The 22,895-nt window shown below is 43.4% G+C and overlaps 1 protein-coding gene across 4 annotated transcripts in view; it reads right to left on the minus strand.

Annotated features, from left to right (window-relative positions):
• LOC139265535 (MORC family CW-type zinc finger protein 4-like) overlaps positions 1-22,895 on the minus strand; it is a 168,313-nt gene that overhangs the window by 67,014 nt on the left and 78,404 nt on the right. For all 4 annotated transcript variants that reach the window (XM_070882576.1, XM_070882575.1, XM_070882577.1 and 1 more), the window contains 2 exons: positions 19,190-19,309; positions 18,394-18,497 (listed from right to left, as the gene is read on the minus strand). In XM_070882576.1, the coding sequence (XP_070738677.1) occupies positions 18,394-18,497; positions 19,190-19,309 (224 nt within the window). The remainder of the gene's footprint in view (positions 1-18,393; positions 18,498-19,189; positions 19,310-22,895) is intronic.

Consider the following 22,895-nt stretch of genomic DNA (forward strand, 5'->3'; position numbering starts at 1 on the left):
GTAGATTGGACCTATATTCTCGAGAGTTTAGAAGAATGAGAGGTGCTCTCATTGAAACATGCAAAATTCTTACAGGGCTTGACAGGGTAGATGCAGGGAGTATGTTTCCTCTGGCTGGGGAGTCGAGAACCAGGGGTCACAGTCTCAGAATAAGGGGTCGGCCATTTAAGACTGAGATGAGGGGAAATTTCTTCACTCAGAGGGTGGTGAATCTTTGGAATTCTCTACCCCAGAGGACTGTGGAGGCTCTGTCGTTGAGTAGATTCAAGACAGAGATCGATAGATTTTTGGATATTAAGGGAATCATAGAAACATAGAAACTAGGTGCAGGAGTAGGCCATTCAGCTCTTCGAGCCTGCACCGCCATTCAATGAGTTCATGGCTGAACATGCAACTTCAGTACCCCATTCCTGCTTTCTTGCCATACCCCTTGATCCCCCTAGTAGTAAGGACTACATCTAACTCCTTTTTGAATATATTTAGTGAATTGTCCTTAACAACTTTCTGTGGTAGAGAATTCCACAGGTTCACCACTCTCTGGGTGAAGAAGTTTCTCCTCATCTCGGTCCTAAATGGCTTACCCCTTATCCTTAGACTGTGACCCCTGGTTCTGGACTTCCCCAACATTGGGAACATTCTTCCTGCATCGAACCTGTCTAAACTCATCAGAATTTTAAATGTTTCTATGAGATCCCCTCTCATTCTTCTGAACTCCAGTGAATACAAGCCCAATTGATCCAGTCTTTCTTGATATGTCAGTCCCGCCAGCCCGGGAATCAGTCTGGTGAACCTTCGCTGCACTCCCTCAATAGCAAGAATGTCCTTCCTCAAGTTAGGAGACCAAAACTGTACACAATACTCCAGGTGTGGCCTCACCAAGGCCCTGTACAACTGTAGTAACACCTCCCTGCCCCTGTACTCAAATCCCCTCGCTATGAATGCCAACATGCTATTTGCTTTCTTAACCGCCTACTGTACCTGCATGCCAACCTTCAATGACTGATGTACCATGACATCCAGGTCTCGTTGAACCTCCCCTTTTCCTAATCTGTCACCATTCAGATAATAGTCTGTCTCTCTGTTTTTACCACCAAAGTGGATAACCTCACATTTATCCACATTATACTTCATCTGCCATGCATTTGCCCACTCACCTAACCTATCCAAGTCACTCTGCAGCCTCATAGCATCCTCCTCGCAGCTCACACTGCCACCCAACTTAGTGTCATCCGCAAATTTGGAGATACTACATTTAATCTCCTCGTCTAAATCATTAATGTGCAGTGTAAACAGCTGGGGCCCCAGCACAGAACCTTGCGGTACCCCACTAGTCACTGCCTGCCATTCTGAAAAGTACCCTTTACTCCTACTCTTTGCTTCCTGTCTGACAACCAGTTCTCAATCCATGTCAGCACACTACTCCCAATCCCATGTGCTTTAACTTTGCACATTAATCTCTTGTGTGGGACCTTGTCGAAAGCCTTCTGAAAGTCCAAATATACCACATCAACTGGTTCTCCCTTGTCCACTCTACTGGAAACATCCTCAAAAAATTCCAGAAGATTTGTCAAGCATGATTTCCCTTTCACAAATCCATGCTGACTTGGACCTATCATGTCACCTCTTTCCAAATGCGCTGCTATGACATCCTTAATAATTGATTCCATCATTTTACCCACTACTGAGGTCAGGCTGACCTCAATTCCCTGTTTTCTCTCTTCCCTCCTTTTTTAAAAAGTGGGGTTACATTGGCTACCCTCCACTCGATAGGAACCGATAGGAACTGATCCAGAGTCAATGGAATGTTGGAAAATGACTGTCAATGCATCCGCTATTTCCAAGGCCACCTCCTTAAGTACTCTGGGATGCAGTCCATCAGGCCCTGGGGATTTATCGGCCTTCAATCCCATCAATTTCCCCAACACAATTTCCCGACGAATAAGGATTTCCCTCAGTTCCTCCTCCTTACTAGACCCTCTGACCCCTTTTATATCCGGAAGGTTGTTTGTGTCCTCCTTAGTGAATACCGAACCAAAGTACTTGTTCAATTGGTCTGCCATTTCTTTGTTCCCCGTTATGACTTCCCCTGATTCTGACTGCAGGGGACCTACGTTTGTCTTTACTAACCTTTTTTTCTTTACATATCTATAGAAACTTTTGCAATCCGTCTTAATGTTCCCTGCAAGCTTCTTCTCATACTCCATTTTCCCTGGCCTAATCAAACCCTTTGTCCTCCTCTGCTGAGATCTAAATTTCTCCCAATCCCCGGGTTCGCTGCTATTTCTGCCCAATTTGTATGCCACTTCCTTGGCTTTAATACTATCCCTGATTTCCCTTGATAGCCACGGTTGAGCCACCTTCCCTTTTTTATTTTTAAGTCAGACAGGAATGTACAATTGTTGTAGTTCATCCATGCGGTCTCTAAATGTCTGCCATTGCCCATCCACAACCAACCCCTTAAGTATCATTTGCCAATCTATCCTAGCCAATTCACGCCTCATACCTTCAAAGTTATCCTTCTTTAAGTTCTGGACCATGGTCTCTGAATTAACTGTTTCATTCTCCATCCTAATGCAGAATTCCACCATATTATGGTCACTCTTCCCCAAGGGGCCTCGCACAACGAGATTGCTAATTAATCCTCTCTCATTACACAACACCCCTAGTTGGTTCCTCGACATATTGGTCTAAAAAAACCATCCCTTATGCACTCCAGGAAATCCTCCTCCACCATATTGCTTCCAGTTTGGTTAGCCCAATCTATATGCATATTAAAGTCACCCATGATAACTGCTGCACCTTTATTGCATGCACCCCTAATTTCCTGTTTGATGCCCTCCCCAACATCACTACTACTGTTTGGAGGTCTGTACACAACTCCCACTGATGTTTTTTGCCCTTTGGTGTTCTGCAGCTCTACCTATATAGATTCTACATCATCCCAGCTAATGTCCTTCCTAACTATTGCATTAATCTCCTCTTTAACCAGCAATGCTACCTCACCTCCTTTTCCTTTTATTCTATCCTTCATGGATGTTGAGTTCCTAGCCCTGATCATCCTGGAGCCACGTCTCTGTAATCCCAATCACATCATATCTATTAACATCTATTTGCACAGTTAATTCATCCACCTTATTACGGATACTCCTTGCATTAAGACACAAAGCCTTCAGGCTTGTTTTTTTTAAACACCCTTTGTCCTTTTAGAATTATGATGTAGTGTGGCGCTTTTTGTTTCTTGCCTTTGTTTACTCGGCCTTCCACTATTGCTTTTTATCTTTCTACCATCTGTTTTTGACTCCATATTACTTCGCCCTATCAAGGGATATGGGGATAGTGCAGGCAAGTGGAGTTGAGGTAGAAGATCAGCTAAGATATTATTGAATGGCGGAGCAGGTTCGAATGGCCAAATTATCTGCTCCTGATACCATTTCTTATGTTCTTAAAGAAAGTGGGAATCAGTGGAAATAGTGAATTATGGGCCAGCATAAGAGCTGCATTGGGATGAAGATTCGCTGATCAGAAATTTATCTGAACAATCCTTTTTAAAATTACTTTTGTGCAAAAATACTTCTAATCTTTAAAGAGTTAAAAGAGGATCTATCCAAACTTCCTTTTAATTACCGGGAGAGAAGACAAGAGTCTGACTTGTAGAATTTTATCTGATCTTATAATAATTTAAAAAATAAAATAGTGTTGGAACTGTTGGGAGGTAACAAAGGAGTGTAGAGATACATTAAAGAAAAATCTCACAGCTGCAACCATGATGTGCACTTTCCTTTGCGGTAGTTCGGAGTTCAAAGAATTGAAAATAGATTCAGAGTGTGTGGAAATAGTGAAGTACCACATGATTTAAACATATTATAATTCCAGATTACATTATTTACATTCCCCAATCAGATTTGCATTTTGGGAGAGGTGTCAAACTTAAAGTTTTTTTTTAGAAAAATACTCTGAACTTTAAAGTATAATGGCCCGGAATTTGCACTCGGTATGGCAGCGAACTGGCAGTGTTTACCGTTATTCTGCCTTTGAAACTGATCGCAAAGTCAGGATTTGGCACATGAAGTTGCAGTGTGTCATTCATTGCTCCTCCACAGGCTGTGCTGTGCCCTCCCCACTGCCCTCCACCCCCACCTACAGAGCCAGCAATCTGTGAAATCAGCCAAATCAGGGAAACTGACAAAAACTATGGCTCTTCCGCCGTAATTACGCTGTTAAATTCACCGCTAAAAGTTAGACCCAAAGGGATTTAGCATATTGACTGTTCAACACCGTTTATAGGTTAATTATAATTTTAAAGCTAATTAAAATTTTGCAAAGTGTAAAATTTATCCATTTTAATAAAAATTAAAAATTTTAAGAAACTGACAAAAAATTAATTAAAAAAAAAAAGTTTGTTTCATCTTTATTTCAGGTTTGTCTTTTCCCCATGTGAGAGCCCCAATCTTTGTTTTGCTCTAACATTTTTTAAAAGATAGAATATGTTAAGAGCTTACTCACTTCCTTGTTCACGGTCTGTGAGAATTGTGTGTTTGATTGGATGCTTAGACAGCTAGGGAATCCCACTATACTCGGTTGATTTGAATTACGTGTCGGAAAACCCGAACTTCTCAACACAGAGATCGCAAAATCTTTGTGCAAAGTTTACTTTGGGGCCAGTGGCAAACGCTTCACTGCTGACCGCAAATTCCTGGCCAATTTTAAAATATAATTGGTGGTTGACAAGTCTATTCTTTTTTTGCTGAATGTTCCTACCACATGCAATACATATCATTACTTTTAAAACTGCAAAGGACATTCGCCACTGAAAAAGTTTAGTGCCAAGCTTAGGGCTACGCTGTCTTAAATGCCACTCTGAATCTTATTGTAGCCTTCAAGCACAAAAGAGCACAGCAAAGTTGTGGTCAGTTCCTTAAGTTACACTTTAGTTTTAATTATCAAGCTTTTCATCTCGCTTTTTCTAAAGAAAACTCACTCAAAATACTTCCAGCCTGAAATTGCAAAATAAAATTCAAATGCCTGGCATCTAGCACTTAACCATAGTGTGAAAGATTTATTTAGCTTGACCAAAACTGGACAAAACTCAATGTGTGGTCTGACCAGAAATGCACAATTTAGCATGACAGCAGGGCAAGTTTCTAGTTTTCTCTGGGTTACTACATGGAAACAATGTAAAATGGTAGCCTAATGGTTATGGACTAGCAGGCCATAAGTTGTAAAAACTGAAACCATTTGATAATTTGTAGGCTGACACCAGATAAAATAACCATGAAAGGTGTTAGCTTATCATAAAACCCCACCAATTTCACCCTACTATGTGGTTGACTCTTAATGCCCTCAGGGGTAACGAGGGCCATGCAATAAATACTGCTTTGCCAATGTCACCTAGATTGCAAGAACAAATTTTGAAATGGCACATTTGAAATTTTGCTTTGGTATAAAAACACTACTCTCTCAAATAACGATAATCTGCATTTATATTAAATTTTAACATAGTAAGACATCCTGAGGCACTTCACAGGAGCGTTATAAAACAAAATTGGACACCCAGCCACATAAGGATATTAGGACAGGTGACTAAAAGCTTGGTCAAAGAGGTCTAAAGGAGGAGAGGTAGAGCGGTTTAGGGCTGGAGTAGGTTATAGAGATAGGGAGGGGTGAGGCCATGGAGGGGGTTGAAAACAATGATGAGAATTGTAAATTTGAGGCGTTGCCAGACCGGGAGCCAATGTAGGTCAGTGAGCAAAGGGGAGATAGGTAAATGAGACTTCGTGCGAATAGCTATTAAAGGGTTAGATAATACTATTCCTTTTCTTGAATGAATATTTGCATAGGACAAGAATATGCCTCTTGGTACTCTGAATGCCATTGATTGAAAATCCCATTTTTCTTCTATTCTAAAACTATCACATTTTATATTAAGATCACTGCAATCAGAAACCTGGGAAAGGAGCCATAGCTGAGTCAAGGTGCCATTGTTCCCATTTTCCTTATTAGAAATGAGTACCATTTTCACAAACACTTGACTTCAGCCATGCTTTCCTCATTTTAACTTTAAGTGACATATAACAGGAGTATCGGTTTCCCTAAAATCTGCAGCATTAAAAACAGAAAATCACTCATTATGTACATAAAAAATCTCTAATAATCAGCTATAACTCAAAATACCTGATGGCTCATATCCACCAACTTTAAAGAAGATTTGAATAGGTTTCCTGGGCAATTAGAAACTAGCCTTTTGCTGCTTGTCTTGTGGATGTCATTTGTTGCCAGGCTACTGGATAGTTTCTCAGATAGTAGTAATACCAATTTCCCTTAGTCAGTTCAAAAATACTTCAACACAATCTCCCCTCCCCATACCCAGCATCGAGGTGTTGACAAATCCTCTTTTACTAAATGTGAGGGAATTCAATTCAATTGCAATGAGGAAAATAAACTTCATCCAGTCATTCTGTTTAAATGCAAAGACTTCAAGTTGGTACAATGCAGAAAGAGTTTCTTATACACACCCTAAGTGACAGTATCATCTTGCAAAATACTTTTGCTTATTTCCTCCGATTTTCTCCCTTCCTCTTCAGAAGGAACTGACTAGAGTACGGTTCCACGGCACTTGCAGTCCCCCATTACCCTGTTCAAGTGGCCATTCATATATCAAAGTAAGATCAGCTAGTTCTGTAGACTAGGGATTGAATCTGAGAATTTCCTGGTCTATGTGTCTCAGCTATTCATTGCCATTGGGAGAGGTCTACTTTGGCATTATCAGCCAATAATCACGAAAACACTTCTCAACTGAAAATTAACTGAGAAAGAATTAATTTTGTTAAAAGTCAGTACATGCACAGCAGATCAAAGATCTCCCCAGATGTCAGGTCTAAAGGAGAGTTCAAGATAGCGTGCATGCTTCCAGTTACTCTGCACACTATATGTTATGATCTGGAATGCACTGCCTGAAAGAGTAATTGATGTAGATTCAATAGTAACTTTCAAAAGGGAACTGGATATATACGTAAAAAGGAAACATTTGCAGAGCTGTGGGGAAAGAGCGGGGGAATGAGAATAATTGGATAGCTGTTTCAAAGAGGCATAATGTTGAGAATAACCTCATTCTGTGCTGTAACATTCTATGATTAACATGCACTGGCTAGACCTCAGTTACGTGGGGTGCGTTTCAGTTAGAAACATAGAAATTAGATGCAGGAGCAGGCCATTCGGCCATTCGAGCCTGCACCGCCATTCAATAAGATCATGGCTAATCATTCAATCTCAGTACCCCTTTCCTGCTTTCTCTCCATACCCTTTGATCCCTTTAGCCGTAAGGGCCATATCTAACTCCCTTTCGAATATATCTAACGAACTGGCCTCAACAACTTTCTGTGGTAGAGAATTCCACAGGTTAGCCACTCTCTGAGTGAAGAAGTTTCTCCTCATCTCGGTTCTAAATGGCTTACCCCTTATTACATAAGAACATAAGAATATAAGAATTAGGAACAGGAGTAGGCCATCTATCCCCTCGAGCCTGCTCCGCCATTCAATAAGATCATCGCTGATCTGGCTGTGGACTCAGCTCCACTTACCCGCCCTCTCCCCGTAACCCTTAATTCCCTTATTGGTTAAAAATCTATCTATCTTTGACTTGAATACATTCAATGAGCTAGCCTCAACTGCTTCCTTGGGCAGAGAATTCCACAGATTCACAACCCTCTGGGAGAAGAAATTCCTTCTCAACTCGGTTTTAAATTGGCTTATTCTTAGACTGTGACCCCTGGTTCTGGAACTCCCCAGCAACGGGATCGTTTTACCTGCCTCTAACCTGTCCAATCCCGTCAGAATTTTATATGTTTCTATGCGATCCCCTCTCATTCTTCTAAACTCCAGTGGATATAAGCCCAGTTGATCCAGTCTCTCCTCATATGTCAGTCCTGCCATCCCGGGAATCAATCTGGTGAACCTTCGCTTCGTTCATTTACAGTCAATAGCAAATCTCAAATCTTAAAGCCAGAAATGTGATGAAACAACAAGAAAAGCAATCAAGTGAGTCACTCAGAACTCCACCAACCATAGTGATTTGAACCTGAACTATGATATGTGTAGCACAGTAAGTAGTACTGAGGCAAACCATCTGGGTGAACATACCATCAATATAAATATTAATCCCAAGTCAGCCTTTCTTCTAAATGGAACTGGTGTGATGATATGTTTGATCCTGATCTCAAATGTGTGACAAGATACTTACAAGGGGTGAGTTTCTGTCAGCTCATTCTGTACTCTGGTATTGCCAAGGCTCATAGCAGGAAACTGCCAAGGCTGAAGAGATAAAGACAGAAGGTGAGGTAAATCAAGAAACAGTTAAGTGATGCCAAGCTTGGATTTTGAAAACTTGTAAATTGTCGGAGGAAGTGAAGATTGAGGAAGGCAAGAAGTCCACATTTGGATGTACTGGGGAAAATGAGTTAGAGCAGGAGTCTCTATTTCAATACAGTGAGGATATAGGGAGGACAAAGAGCACATAGGCTTGCATATCTGGAGTTTGGGAGGAACTAGACAGGAAAGTGGAGAGCAACAATGAATGGCACAAGTCAACTGGAACCCACTGTAAAAAAAATATTGGGGATTAAGTGTGATATATTGCATATCATTAACAAACCAATCAAATCAATAATCCCCCTCCCAACTTTAGCATAGTTTCAACCCCCACATCCTATTTGACTCCAAGCTGAGCTTCCAACCCTGTAACCTGAGCATCACAAAGCCTGTCTACGTTCCCCTCTGTAACATTGCCTACTTCCAGCCAGCCGTGCAACCGCCCGGGAAAGGGAAGAAAAGATTGGCGGGGGGGGGGAATCCGTCACTGAAGGTGATGAAACAAGTTCCACGAGACCACAGTGGAGAGAGACATCCACAAATACCCCACCTACGTTTTTATATGTTACGTCAGCCACAGTTAGGAACTGAAATAAAAACAGAAATGCTGGAAATACTCAGCAGGTCAGGCAGCATCTGTGGAGAGTTAACGTTTCAGGTCGATGACCGTTCGTCAGTTCTGAAGAAAAGTCATCGACCTAAAACATTAACTCTGTTTCTCTCTCCACAGATGCTGCCTGACCTGCTGAGTATTTCCAGCATTTTCTGTTTTTATTTCAGATTTCCAGCATCCACAGTACAGGGTATCGTGCTTTTGTATTACAGTTAGGAACTGGCCCAGCTTCTTTGAATGTTTGCAGAAATTGTGCACTCACTGAACAAGGGGGCAACTTGTTCCAAAGGTTGATGATTCTCTGTGAAACGAAAATCCTCCGAACATTTAAACCTCGTTCTATGCTTACACGACTCATATCCCCTTGTCCTTCGTATCCTCATCATCCTCATAGACAGTCCCTCGGAATCAAGGAAGAGTTGCTTCCACTCCCAAAGTGAGTTCTCTGCTGGCTGAACAGTCCAATACGAGAGCCACAGACTGTCACAGGTGGGAGATATTCGTTGAGGGAAGGGGTGGGTGGGGCTGGTTTAGAAACATAGAAAATAGGTGCAGGAGTAGGCCATTTGGCCCTTCGAGCCTACACCACCATTCAATAAGATCATGGCTGATCATCACCTCAGTACCCCTTTCCTGCTTTCTCTCCATACCCCTTGATCCCTTTAGCCTTAAGGGCCATATCCAACTCCCTCTTGAATATATCCAATGAACTGGCATCAACAACTCTCTGCAGTAGAGAATTCCACAGGTTAAAAACTCTTGAGTGAAGAAGTTTCTCCTCATCTCAGTCTTAAATGGCTTACCCGTTATCCTTAGACTATATCCCCTGGTTCTGGACTTTCCCAACATCGGGAACATTCTTCCTGCATCTAACCTGTCCAGTCCCGTCAGAATTTTATATGTTTCTATGAGATCCCCTCTCATCCTTCTAAGCTCCAGTGAATACAGGCACAGTCGATCCAGTCTCTCCTCATATGTCAGTCCTGCCATCCCGGGAATCAGTCTGGTGAACCTTTGCTACACTCCCTCAATAGCAAGAACGTCCTTCCTCAGATTAGGAGACCAAAACTGAACACAATATTCGAACTGCAGTAAGACCTCCCTGCTCCTATACTCAAATCCCCGCGCTATGAAGGCCAACATACCATTTGCCTTCGTCACCGCCTGCTGTACCTGCATGCCAACCTTCAATGACTGATGTACCATGACACACAGGTCTCGTTCCACCTCGCTTTTTCCTAATCTGCCGCCATTCAGATAATATTCTGCCTTTGTGTTTTTGCCACCAAAGTGGATAACCTCCCATTTATCCACATTACACTGCATCTGCCATGCATTTGCCCACTCACCTAACCTGTCCAAGTCACCCTGCAGCCTCTTAGCGTCCTCCTCACAGCTCACACCGCCACCCAGTTTAGTGTCATCTGCAAACTTGGAGATATTACTCTCAAATTCCTTCATCTAAAATCATTAATGTATATTGTAAATAGCTGGGGTCCCAGCACTGAGCCATGCGGCACCCCACTAGTCACTGCCTGCCATTCTGAAAAGGACCCATTTATCCCGACTCTCTGCTTCCTGTCTGCCAACCAGTTCTCTATCCACGTCAGTAGATTACCCCCAATACCATGTGCTTTAATTTTGCACACCAATCTCTTGTGTGGGACCTTGTCAAAAGCCTTTTGAAAGTCCAAATACACCACATCCACTGGTTCTCCCTTGTCCACTCTACTAGTTACATCCTCAAAAAATTCGAGAAGATTTGTCAAGCATGATTTCCCCTTCATAAATCCATGCTGACTTGGACCGATCCTGTCACTGCTTTCCAAATGCACTGCTATTTCATCTTTAATAATTGATTCAAACATTTTCCCCACTACTGATGTCAGGCTAACCAGTCTATAATTACCAGTTTTCTCTCTTCCTCCTTTTTTAAAAAGTGGTGTTACATTAGCTACCCTCCAGTCCATAGGAACTGATCCAGAGTCGATAGACTGTTGGAAAATGATCACCAATGCATCCACTATTTCTAGGGCCACTTCCTTAAGTATTCTGGGATGCAGACTGTCAGGCCCCGGGGATTTATCAACCTTCAATCCCATCATTTTCCCGCCTAATACAATTTCCCGTCTAGTACAGATTTCCTTCAGTTCCTCCTTCTCACTATACCCTCGGTCCCCTAGTATTTCCGGAAGGTTATTTGTGTCTTCCTTCGTGAAGACAGAACCAAAGTATATGTTCAACTGGTCTGCCATTTCTTTGTTCCCCATTATAAATTCACCTGATTCTGACTGCAAGGGACCTTTGTTTGTCTTCACTAATCTTTTTCTCTTCACGTATCTATAGAAGCTTTTGCAGTCAGTTTTTATGTTCCCAGCAAGCTTCTTCTCATACTCTATATTCCCTCCTAATTAAACCCTTTGTCCTCCTCTGCTGAATTCTAAATTTCTCCCAGTCCTCAGGTTTGCTGCTTTTTCTGGCCAATTTATATGCCTCTTCCTTGGATTTAACACTATCCTTAATTTCCCTTGTTAGCCACGGTTGAGCCACCTTTCTCATTTTATTTTTACTCCAGACATGGATGTACAACTGTTGAAGTTCATACATGTGATCTTTAAATGTTTGCCATTGCCTATCCACCGTCAACCCTTTAAGTATCATTCGCCAGTCTATTCTAGCCAATTCACGTCTCATACCATCGAAGTTACCTTTCCTTAAGTTCAGGACCCTAGTCTCTGAATTAACTGTGTCACTCTCCATCTTAATAAAGAATTCTACCATATTATGGTCAATCTTCCCCAAGGGGCCTCGCACAACAAGATTGCTAATTACTCCTTTCTCATTACACTATCCATTCTAGGATGGCTAGCCCTCTAGTTGGTTCCTCGACATATTGGTCTACAAAACCATCCCTAATACACTCCAGGAAATCCTCCTCCACCGTATTGCTACCAGTTTGGTTAGCCCAATCTATATGTAGATTAAAGTCGTTCATGATAAAATTAGGGACGCATGCAATAAAGTTTTGTTTGATGCTGTCCCCAGCCTCACTACTACTGTTTGGTGGTCTGTACACAACTCCCACTAGCATTTTCTGCCCTTTGGTATTCCGCAGCTCCACCCATACCGATTCCACATCATCCAAGCTAATGTCCTTCCTTACTACTGCAGCGCGCTCCTTCCGCTGTCTGCGCCTGACCTCTTCACGCTCGTGGCGTTGAGACTCGAAGAACTCAACACCCTCCCAGATGCACTTTCTCCACCTCGGGCAGTCTTCGAACAGGGTCTCAGAGGTGTCAGTGGTGATGTCGCACTTTATCAGGGAGGCTTTGAGGGTGTCCTTGTAACGCTTTCGCTGCCCACCTTTGGCTCGTTTACCATGAAGGAGCGCTGCATAAAGTATTTTAGGGAGCCTCGTATCTGGCATGCGAACTATGTGGCCTGCCCAGCGAAGCTGATCGAGTGTGGTCAGTGCTTCAATACTGGGGATGTTAGCCTGGACGAGGACACAAGATGTTGGTGCGCCTGTCCTCCCAGGGGATTTGCAGGATCTTGCAGAGACATCGTTGGTGATATATCTCGAACGACTTGAGGTACCTTCTATACATTGTCCATGCCTCAGATCCATACAGAAGGGTGGGTATTACTACAGCCCTGTAGACCATGAGCTTGGTGGTATCCTATCTAATTCTAATAGTTTACCCACATAGACAAGATCTAATCTTTTCATTATATTAATAGCTTGAATGAAATCTCCTTAAAATCTACAGTTTTCTAGAGTAAAAAATCCCAGCTCTCTAAGCCCATCATGATAAGAGAGAGACTTTAAACTAGGTATCAAACTTGTGGCTCTCCTATGAACTCTTTCCAGGGCCTCTATATCATTTACCATGTGAGGGGACCAAAATTGGAGACAGTATTCTAGACGAGGCCTGGCCACTGCTTTGGCAATTCCATGTTCTTTGTCCCCAATCGTCTAGCTTTCACCATGGAGGTACAGCACCATTGCATCACCATCCCTTGCAGGGAAACTCTCGAACCTCAACCACCACCGTCCTCCTCTGCTTCTCTGAACTTGTTCTCAACCTGAACAATTTGTTTTTTTAAGTGTATTCATTTTCTCCTGATAAAAGGTGGGAAACTGCACTTATCCCAGCTCTGCCGGTGCTTTTGTAGAATATATGAAAGATTATTTTTTATAGCCTTAGTCAAGCCCACTCGTTACTATGCTAGCTGCTCTCACTCCAACTTGGAAAAGTTCTCGACAATGCTTCCAAATTTCACCAATCTCTCATTTGTACAAGGTAGTTCACAGATTCGTTCCTCCCCTTTCTGAACCTTTCTCTTTCCTCTCTGGCAATAATGCTTCCACAGATGTTTATTACCAGCCAAAAGTACCTACAGCTACCAGATTATGCTTTTTCCTACCTTGTAAAAAAAAAACCCATCCCTTTTTCCCCAATTTGTCCCTTCACCATTATATCTCCTCTGACGACCACTTTCCACATCAGAGCTTCTGAAATGTCTCCCTTTTCCTTAGCTGAGGTTTTCTATTCCTCCACTTTCCCCTTCTCACTATTGTCTCACAATATGATCCTCGTGCACATATCTTCCATCTATCAGCCTTAGCATTCACTCGATTATCTTCTGCCATGTATAACATCATAAAATCTTACAGCACAGAAGGCCATTCGGCTTATCGCACCTGTGCTGACTCTTTGAAAGAGTGAAAAATTTAGTCCCACACCCCAGCTTTTCCCCAAAACTTGCAAATTAGTCCTCTTCAATTACATTTCCAATTGCCTTTTAAAAGTTCCTATGGAATCTGATTCACAACCGTTTCAGGTAGTGTGTTCCAGATCATAACAATCGACTGTGTGAAGAAATGTCTCATTTCCCCTCTAGATGTTTTGCCAATTATTTTAAAGCTATGACTCTTAGATAAGCCTACAACTTCCCTCTGTGCCTCTCTTGGCATCCTCCGAAGGGCCCACAGTGGCACTCGTTGCTGGCTCCTCACGAATAGCAACCTCAACTGTCCCATTCTACTCTCTCACCAATCTTCCCATCCTGCGCACCCGCGAGGGGATAATCTTTCCAATCTCCTCCCCGTCCAACTCACCCCTCCAAGCGTTGACCCTGTGGCTGCTGGCAGTGAATCAGCAATCACCGACCCTCTCCGCATCTCCCTGCAGAATGTCCGTTCATTTGCGAACAAGGCCCTTGCCATCCATGAGCTTATCGTGGATGATTGCATCGACATCATGACCCTGATGGAAACTTGGCTGAGGGACGATGACACATTACCCTTAAATGAAGCCTCCCCACCTGGCTACACCTTCCAACACTTGCCCCGCCCAGACCGCCGTGGCAATGTGGCTCTCATCACCAAGTCACACCTTGGTCTGTACCCCTACTCTTCTGGCACTTTCTCCTCAATTGAGCGCCTCGCCTTATTCCACCCTTCTCACCTCTCATTTAAAATTCTCCTTCTCTCCGGCCCGCCCAAGTACCATAAACATGTAATGATACTTTCATTGCTTTCTTCCCTCAACCTCTGCACCGAACGACTACTCATCCTCGGTGATTTCAACCCCCATCTCAATTCATCATGCTCTCTCTCCTTTGAGTTCATTACCCTCCGATCCTTCCATAACCTCTCCCACCATGTGAACTCCCCAACCCATATTCACGGCCACCCCCTCGACCTTGCCATCTCTCGTGGCCTCGCTACTTCCATCGTCTCAATCGCAGACAAGGTCATCTATCGTCATTTCCTTGTATCGCTCTCCACCCACAACATCTTTCCCCCACCCAACCTACTTCCTTCTGTGTCCGCCCCTGGAAAAAACTCTCCCAACTCTCTTACAACAGCACTTACGAAATTCCATCTATCCAGCCTTTGGCCCTCCATTCATCACTTATCTGCAGCTACCGATCTGCTCAACCACATCCTCACTACCACCTTAGATGCCCTAGTCCCTATTAAAACCATTACTCTCTCGTACCCTGGCCATTCCCCTGGTAAGGCCCTCATCTTCACTCCCTCAAGTCCAAGGGACGCAGATTTGAACTGATATGGTGGACAACTGGTTTAACCATTCGCCACCAGATCTAGCTGGGCTGCATAAAACATTATTGGGTCCGCCTCCAGTCTGCCAAGACTGCTCACTATTCCAGGATCATTCTGGAATGCAAAGATAACCCCTGGCTACTATTCTGTACTGCTAACCGTCTTCTTAAACCCTACTCCAGTCTCCTCCACCAACAAGTGTGAGGAGCTCATGGACTTCTTTGTCCCCAAGATTGAGACCATCCAATCAGCTGCCTCTGCCACTTCCCTTCCTTTCCCTAGCCGACCGGGCCAAACTTCCTCGAAGGTTCCACCATGCCTTAGCACTGAACTCACATCTTTCTCCAGTTTCTCTCAGATTTCCCCTCTTGATCTCTCCACGCTCACCTTGTCCACAAGACCCACTTCCTGCCCCCTCGACCCTATTCCCAGAAAACTACTAACCACCCAACTTCCTTTTCTGGCTCCCATGTTAGCTGACATTGTTAACGGTTTTCTCTCCTCGGGTACTGTCCCCTTCTCCTTTAAATCTGCCGTCAGCACCCCTCTCCTCAAAAAAAAAAACAAGCCTTGGCCCCACTTTCCTTGCAAACTACCACCCCGTATCCAACCTCTCTTTTCTCTCCAAAGTCCTTGAACATGTTGTCTCCTCCCAAATCTGAGCCCGTCTTTTAGCCCCTCATGCCTGTTCCGCCAGTCAACGGGATTATGGCTGATCTGCAACCTAACTCCATACACCAGCCTTTGCCCCATATATCTTAGATTTTTGTTAACCAAAGGTATTATCAATCTCAGATTTAAAATGAACAATTAACCTAGCATCAATTGTCATTTGCAGAAGAGAGTTCCAAACCTCTACCACCCTTTGTGTGTAGAAGCGTTTCCTAATTTCACTCCTGAAAGGTGTGGCTCTAATTTTTAAGACTATTCCCCCATGTCCTTGACTCTCCAACCAGCGGAAATAGTTTCTCTACATCTACCCTATCTATTCCCCTTAATATCTTAAAAACTTTGATCAAATCACCCCTTAACCTTCTAAATTCCAGGGAATACAATTCTAGTTTGTGTAATTTCGCCTTGTAAATTAACCCTGGAGTCCAGGTATCATTCTGGTAAATCTACGTTGTACTGCCTCCAAGGCCAATATATCCTTTCTAAGGTGTGGTGCTCACAGTACTCCAGGTGTGGTCTAACCAGGGCTTTGTATAGCTGTAGCATAAACCTCTACCCCCTTATACTCTAGTCCTCTAGACATAAAGGCCAGCATTCCATTAGCCTTTTTGATTATTTTCTGTACCTGTTCATGATCTATGTACCTGGACCCCCAAGACTCTTTGGACCTCTAGGGGCCAAAATTGCCCTCCGCCCCATTTGGGGCGGGTAATTTGAATTAAGTGATGATTCTCCGCCTGAATCGATGGGGCGGCGAACTGATTGAAATGGATCTCTTTTATTTTAAATGTTCAGAGCGGTGTTTGGGGTGGCTGAGGGGCGGGACTACGTCGGGAGCGGGGTGGAAGTACGTCCGGCTGGGTCAGCGGCCTGCCATCCAACAGGAGATGCCGGGCTGCCTATTGGCGGCCCGGCCGAACCTGTGGCCGCCATTGTTGGGCCGACTGCAGAGTCATCCGACAATTAAAATAAAATGGCGGCCGCCCTCCCTTTTAAGGGTGGACGCACCGGCCAGCCACTGGCAGCTTCCCATCGGGAAAAGCTGTCGACAGCAATCCCTTTCCGCCCCGTGGGTCAATTTCCCTCATGGGGCAGTAAGGGGTCGGACCATCCACCTGCTCCCGGTTGGAAAGTCTTTATCGCCCCATATAGGCGACAATGGACCTTAAAGAGGTGGGCAATTTCGGTCTCCTACTGTTTTTAGCTTTTCACCATTTAGAAAGTATCCTGCTCTATTCTAAAGTGGATGACCTCACATTTGCTTACAGTGAAATTCAATTGTTACAGTTTTGCCCATTCACTTAATCTATCAATATCTCTTTGTAATTTTATGCTTTAATCTACACTGCCTCCAAAGTCACCTATCTTTGTGTCATCGTCAAATTCGGATATGTGGCTTTTTATCCATCATCTACGTCGTTAATAAATACAGTGAATAGTTGAGGCCCCAACAGATCCCTGTGGGACACCACTAGTCACAACCTGCCAATTTGACTACCTGCCCATTATCCCTACTCTCTTTCTCCTGCCGCTCAGCCAATTTCCTAACCAGGTCAATAATTTGCGTTCAATTCCATGGGCTTCAACCTTAATTAACAATCTCTTATGAGGGACTTTATCAAATGTCTTCTGGAAGTCTCTATAAATATATAGACATTCCCCTATCCATTACTTTAGTCACCTCTTCAAAACAATCGGGTTCGTTAGGCATGTCCTACCTTTTACAAATCCATGCTGGCTCTCTCTGATCAGCTAAAAATTTTCAAGGTGTTCAGTCACCCTCTCGTTAATTATAGACTCTAGTAATTTCCCAACAACAGATGTTAGGCTAACCGGTCTATAATTCCCTGGTTTCCCTCTCTCGCCATTCTTAAATCACGAAGTGACAGGCGTAAATTTTTTATTTAAAGAAACAGTTTCTGAATTGAGAGAATTTTGGAAGATTAGAATTACGGCATCTGCAATGTGCTCACCTACTTGCTTTAAAATCCTGGGATGGGAACCATCTGGTCCTAGCGATTCTTTAGTGCTCTTTAGTGCCATTATTTTCTTCAGTTCTATAAAAGGGCTCGTTTATTTTACAGTGTCTAGTTCTAATGATAGATCTACAGACCAAAATGTAATCTCTTTTTTCAGATGCTGACAGACTTGCTGTGTATTTATAATATTTTCTATTTTGGCTTCACATTTTAAATTTATATAAAATCTTCAAGTTGTTGTGTAGAAACTGGTGCTCCAGGCAAGCTTTTGACTACCTGGCATTACTAATGTCCTACGAACATATGAACAATGACGGACAGGTAAAGACCACCTGGCCCATTGAGCCTGTCCCACACAATTGCGATACCTTGTGTATCACTACGTATACACTCCACCCCACCCCAAAACATGTGATCTCCTGGGAGGGGTAAAAAAACAGAAACACAGGCCGATTTGGAGGGAAAAAAATCTGGGAAATTCCTCTCTGACCCATCTAGGCAACCAAAATTAGTCCAGATCACTTTGGCCATTAAATTCCCTGCAGTACCTACCTTCTGTAAGGTAATCTTTGTCACAGCCAGAAACAAATCCTGATTTTAATGACTCTGCTTCAGTTCATATTATCATAGGCAAAGGCCTTTGTTCTCATTTAAGTTGTGGACATTCATGTTTTGTGCTTTTCTGGTCTTACCTGTACTCTTTGGTGTATTCAAAATCTTGCTTATTGTGTGCTGGTTTGAGAAAATTACACTCAATAATTCCAATTACACCAACTCCACATCCTCTGCTGGTTGACTGGAAAAAAAAAATGCAAGCAAAATTATTGGTTTATTGTTTTATGCAGTTGATGCATTCAAGTGTATTGTCTCCTCCAAAAAAAAGTTAACTGAATTAAAATAGTTTTTATGAAGGATCATTCTGCTGTTCTGTAGAAGCTGGTGCTTGAGAAACTTGTAATTCTGAGTCACCATTTATGAAGTTAGACATTCCATGTTCTTTTTATCCCTATTATATACGTTATTTCTGTAGGCATCCAACTTCATGTCAACTCTAAAACTGCCAATATCCTGTCAAGGATATGAATGTGTAGTGATCTCCTGGGTTCAGAGATGGACTGATGTTTGAAGAAGGTTGCAGGTTCGATTCCTGGCCTCAACTCAGCAGCAGTTGCGATGCTAAATTTGACCGCAACACTTCAGGTTTAAGAATAAGAAAAATCAAATGAATGGTGTTGGGCAAGAACAAGATTGGGCTCTAATGTTGAATGGCCTATTGACATTCACAGTCTAGGCTCACATATCTTGACTGGGCATTTTAGCAAGTTAATGAGCATTAACAGTGTCCATGGAAATGCACCCCAGCAATAATCATAGACTCAGCACCACCAGTGGATCAAATTGGTACACCAAAATTAAAACATAATTTCAGGGGCCAAGAAGTGTATTTAGTTGAGTTTATTTCAAAATGTGTGAATATTAAATCCTTACCTTTATCTGGCATCCCACTTTCTCATAAGATTTGATAAGGCGATTTTTGTTGTACATCATTATCCCATAGTGCTCTTTGTTTTTGCAGTTAAAACCAAAGGTTATTTTTACACGTTTATTCTAATCAAGTCATTAAGGTAAAGAACGTATTAGACATGGTATAAAACATGAGCTTGAGCATCTAACTGTAGGTGCTACATACCTGCTGCATTTGCAAAGTAAACTGCATTAGGAATTTGGTTACAGGATTTTTTTCAATAACAATTCAGTTTTACAGCATGGTTGAAGTGAACAACTCAATTATGCTCAAAATAAAAAAAACATAAAACACTTAAAAAAAAAAGGAATTACATTTTCCAAAAGTATTTTCTGTCCATTTTTTGGATGACAACAATGCTTTCTCCTTTGCGCATGAGGTGTGCTGGATTATCTACTGGTATAACATTAGTAATAAACCAACCAGTGTGTTTCCATGAAGCAGGACTGACATTTGGGTTATTTCTTCTGCTGAAATGAAGTACTTTATTTACTGAGACTGGGATTGGTAACTCTGTCTGGAATAGAATTACGATTGATGCCTAGCTGGCAATAGAATTGTTAACATCAATGACTCTCTGGTTACAAGGTTGATGTGTTAATGAGCCAGGCCAAAACAAAGAGAGACATTATACAATTCATTAATTTTTGTTTGATTGTGTCTCTATGAAGCACCTTGGGATGTTTTTCTACGTCACAAATGGTATACAAATGCAAGTTGTGGTAATTAATGCATCTCAGATAGCCTCACACATATGCACACCCATTCTAGTGGGGATAATTCTATTTGTGCGAACCTAGCTTGAAGTGTCTGTTGAGAATATACTCTTGGGAGAAGGGGCCGTTGGTTTGGTTGATAGGCCTGCTGGTGAATCCCTGAACAGGGCAGGAGTTGGACAGCCCACTATTCAATGCAAGCAAAGAAAAGAATATATTTATACGCAGTCTGTCAGCGAGCTAGGTTTGGGAAAGGAACCTGGTCTCATGAGGGGAAACCCACTCATCTCAAGCCCAGAGCTGGTCAGGACCAGACAGCTGACTAGGAAAAGTTAAGGGAGTCTGCCAATAGGGATAATATACTCGATTTTTGAAACTTTTGTGGTTTTTGAAGAAGATTCTGAAGTTCAGTAAGGTGAGGTTTGATCATAATTTTACTCTGTACATTAACTTACTGCTTGTAGAATAAAGCAGCTTAATAATTCATATCTGGCCTTGTGTCACTAAAGTGCTTTCAGTCTGTCTACAGGGAAGATTAGAGAAGCACGCTTCATAAACTGCTATCTTTGGCCTAGTATAATTATCTGCATCAATAGGGAATTGAGTAGGAGGTAGGGGATAAAGAGAGTAGGGATAATGGGTATGTACTCCAATTGACAGGGATCTGTACTAGGGCATCAGCTTTTTACTGCATTTATAAAGGACTTATAAGAGTCACATATCCAAGGTTGCTGACAACAACAAGATAGGTGGCACAGTAACTAGTGTAGATGGGAGAAAAAAGTTGCAAAAGAACACTGATAGATTAAATGAGTGGGCAAAACAGTGACAGACGGAGTTCAATGTGGGGGGAGTGTGAGATCATCCACTTTAGACTGAAGAAAGATAGATCAGAGTATTTACTAAATGGAGAGAAGCTAGGAACTGTAGAGAAGCAGATGGGTTTAGGGGTCCAAGTACATACATCACTGAAAGCTAGTGACAGATACAACAAGTAATTAAAAAGGCTCATCCAATGTTGACCTTTATCTCGAGGTGGTTGGAATACAAAGGGGTGAAAATGATGTTACAGTTATGTAAAGCTCTGGTTAGACACCATTAGTACAGCGTTCAGTTCTGAGCATCACACCGCAGGAAGGATATATTGATCTTGGAGGACGTGTAGCACACATTCAGATGATACTAGGGCTAAAAGGGTTAAAATATGAGGATAGGATGCATGGACAAGGCTTGTATTCCCTTGAGTATAGATGATTAAGGGGTCATGATTAAAAGGAGTTGATAGGGTAGAGAGAAACTATTTCCTCTGGTGGGGGAGTTCAGAACAATGGGGCAAAATCTTAAAATTACAGCTAGGCCATTCAGGAAAGCACTTTCAGACATTCCATGTCTGAAAGCACTTCTTCACACAGAGGGTACTGAAAATCTGGAACTCTCTCCCCCAAAAACCTGTTGAGGCTAGGTCAATTGAAAACTTGAAAATGGAGATTGATAAATTATCAGGCAAGGTTATTAAGGCGGATAGATGGAGATAAGATACAGATCTGACATGATTTAATTGAATGGTGTAACAGGCTCGAGGGGCTGAATGGCCTATTCCTGTTCCTACGTCAGCTAAACTCTTCTGTTCAGATAACTGGATTTAGGCTGACTAAACCAACTTCACTATTCTTTAACGAGACCATCATCATATTTATGGCTAATTCCTAATTAGGCCTCAGGTGAAAAGGTGATATTCTAAAATTGAAACATATGGGGTCCGAAACTGCCCTCCTTAAGGCCTGTGACCACCACAAATCGGCGGCCACACTGCGGAGTGGAGTGGCCGCTGACTCTTCATGGAATGGCTGCTGATAGCCCAATTGCCCTCCCGAGGTTTCCCGGCGGTGCCCCGATTCTCCCCCCTCCCACCGCTCCGCTGCTGCCGATCCAGGTTAAGTGCGTTATCACTGTGCGCACCACCAATCTACCCCCCCCCCCATCGGCGACATTCCCCTCTGAAAATCTTCGGCCCACCAGGCAGTGCCAAAACCTGTTTTTTCCCAGTGGTCCAGTGAGGCTGTGGCCTTCTGTAATGGCAGAGCGGCTTCCCTTAAAAGGGGGGGGGGGGGTGGGGGGGCACACTGCCCGCTGTCGCCATGTTTTTTTTTTGTCGGCCGACTGCCATGTCACCCGACAATTGTACCCCCGGGTTCGGCCGGGCTGCCAACAGGCAGCCTGGCACCCCCTCTGGCACCCCCTCTCAGGTGCCAGGCCGCTGGCCTCGATCGAAACACTTCCTGGTAGTCCAGTGGACCCAAGTTTTAAAATCTCAAAGGCTCTTCCCTTTAAGTGATGGGGAGAGCCCTGGTGGCGCGGTGCCGTGATGACGTTATCGCAGTGGTCACTCCGCACTGCCCCCAACTTCTGCCCCTCAGGTGCTGCCATCGCCGCATATCCACCCCTCGAGTGTAGTCACCGCCCCCATTAAGAGCGACTTCTGGATCTGAATTTTTTTTAAAAATGAAGAGAGGAATTTCGCTCAAGAGGCAACCTCAACCACCGCTGCGGGAAAAACCTTTGAAACGAAACGGGGGGCAATTTCGGCCCAAAGGTTCCCCCATTTGGGGAGATAAAGGGATCGGAAGTGCCCCCGTCCTTAAGGTCCATTGCTGCCTCGGACAGTAAGGCCTTTCCGACCGGCAGCAGGCGAATAGTCTGATCCATTTGAAATTGCACCCGGGCCGAGAGTGCCCGCCCGTGTTCCCGCCCCATCAGGCACGCGCCGACCCCTTCCTGCCCGGCGGCAACAGCTTTCCATTCCGCGAGGGAAACTGCCCCGCGATGGCGGGGCTGCCAGCTCGGCCGAAATGCTCCCTGGTGGCCCAATGGGCGACACTAAAGTGGCTGCAGAGCTCGCAGCGGCCTTGAAGGGGAGGGACGTTGCTACTCAGTGTGGCACTGATGACACCGC

Source organism: Pristiophorus japonicus, chromosome 6 (assembly GCF_044704955.1).
Source record: "Pristiophorus japonicus isolate sPriJap1 chromosome 6, sPriJap1.hap1, whole genome shotgun sequence".
Classification (NCBI taxonomy): Eukaryota; Metazoa; Chordata; class Chondrichthyes; family Pristiophoridae; genus Pristiophorus; species Pristiophorus japonicus.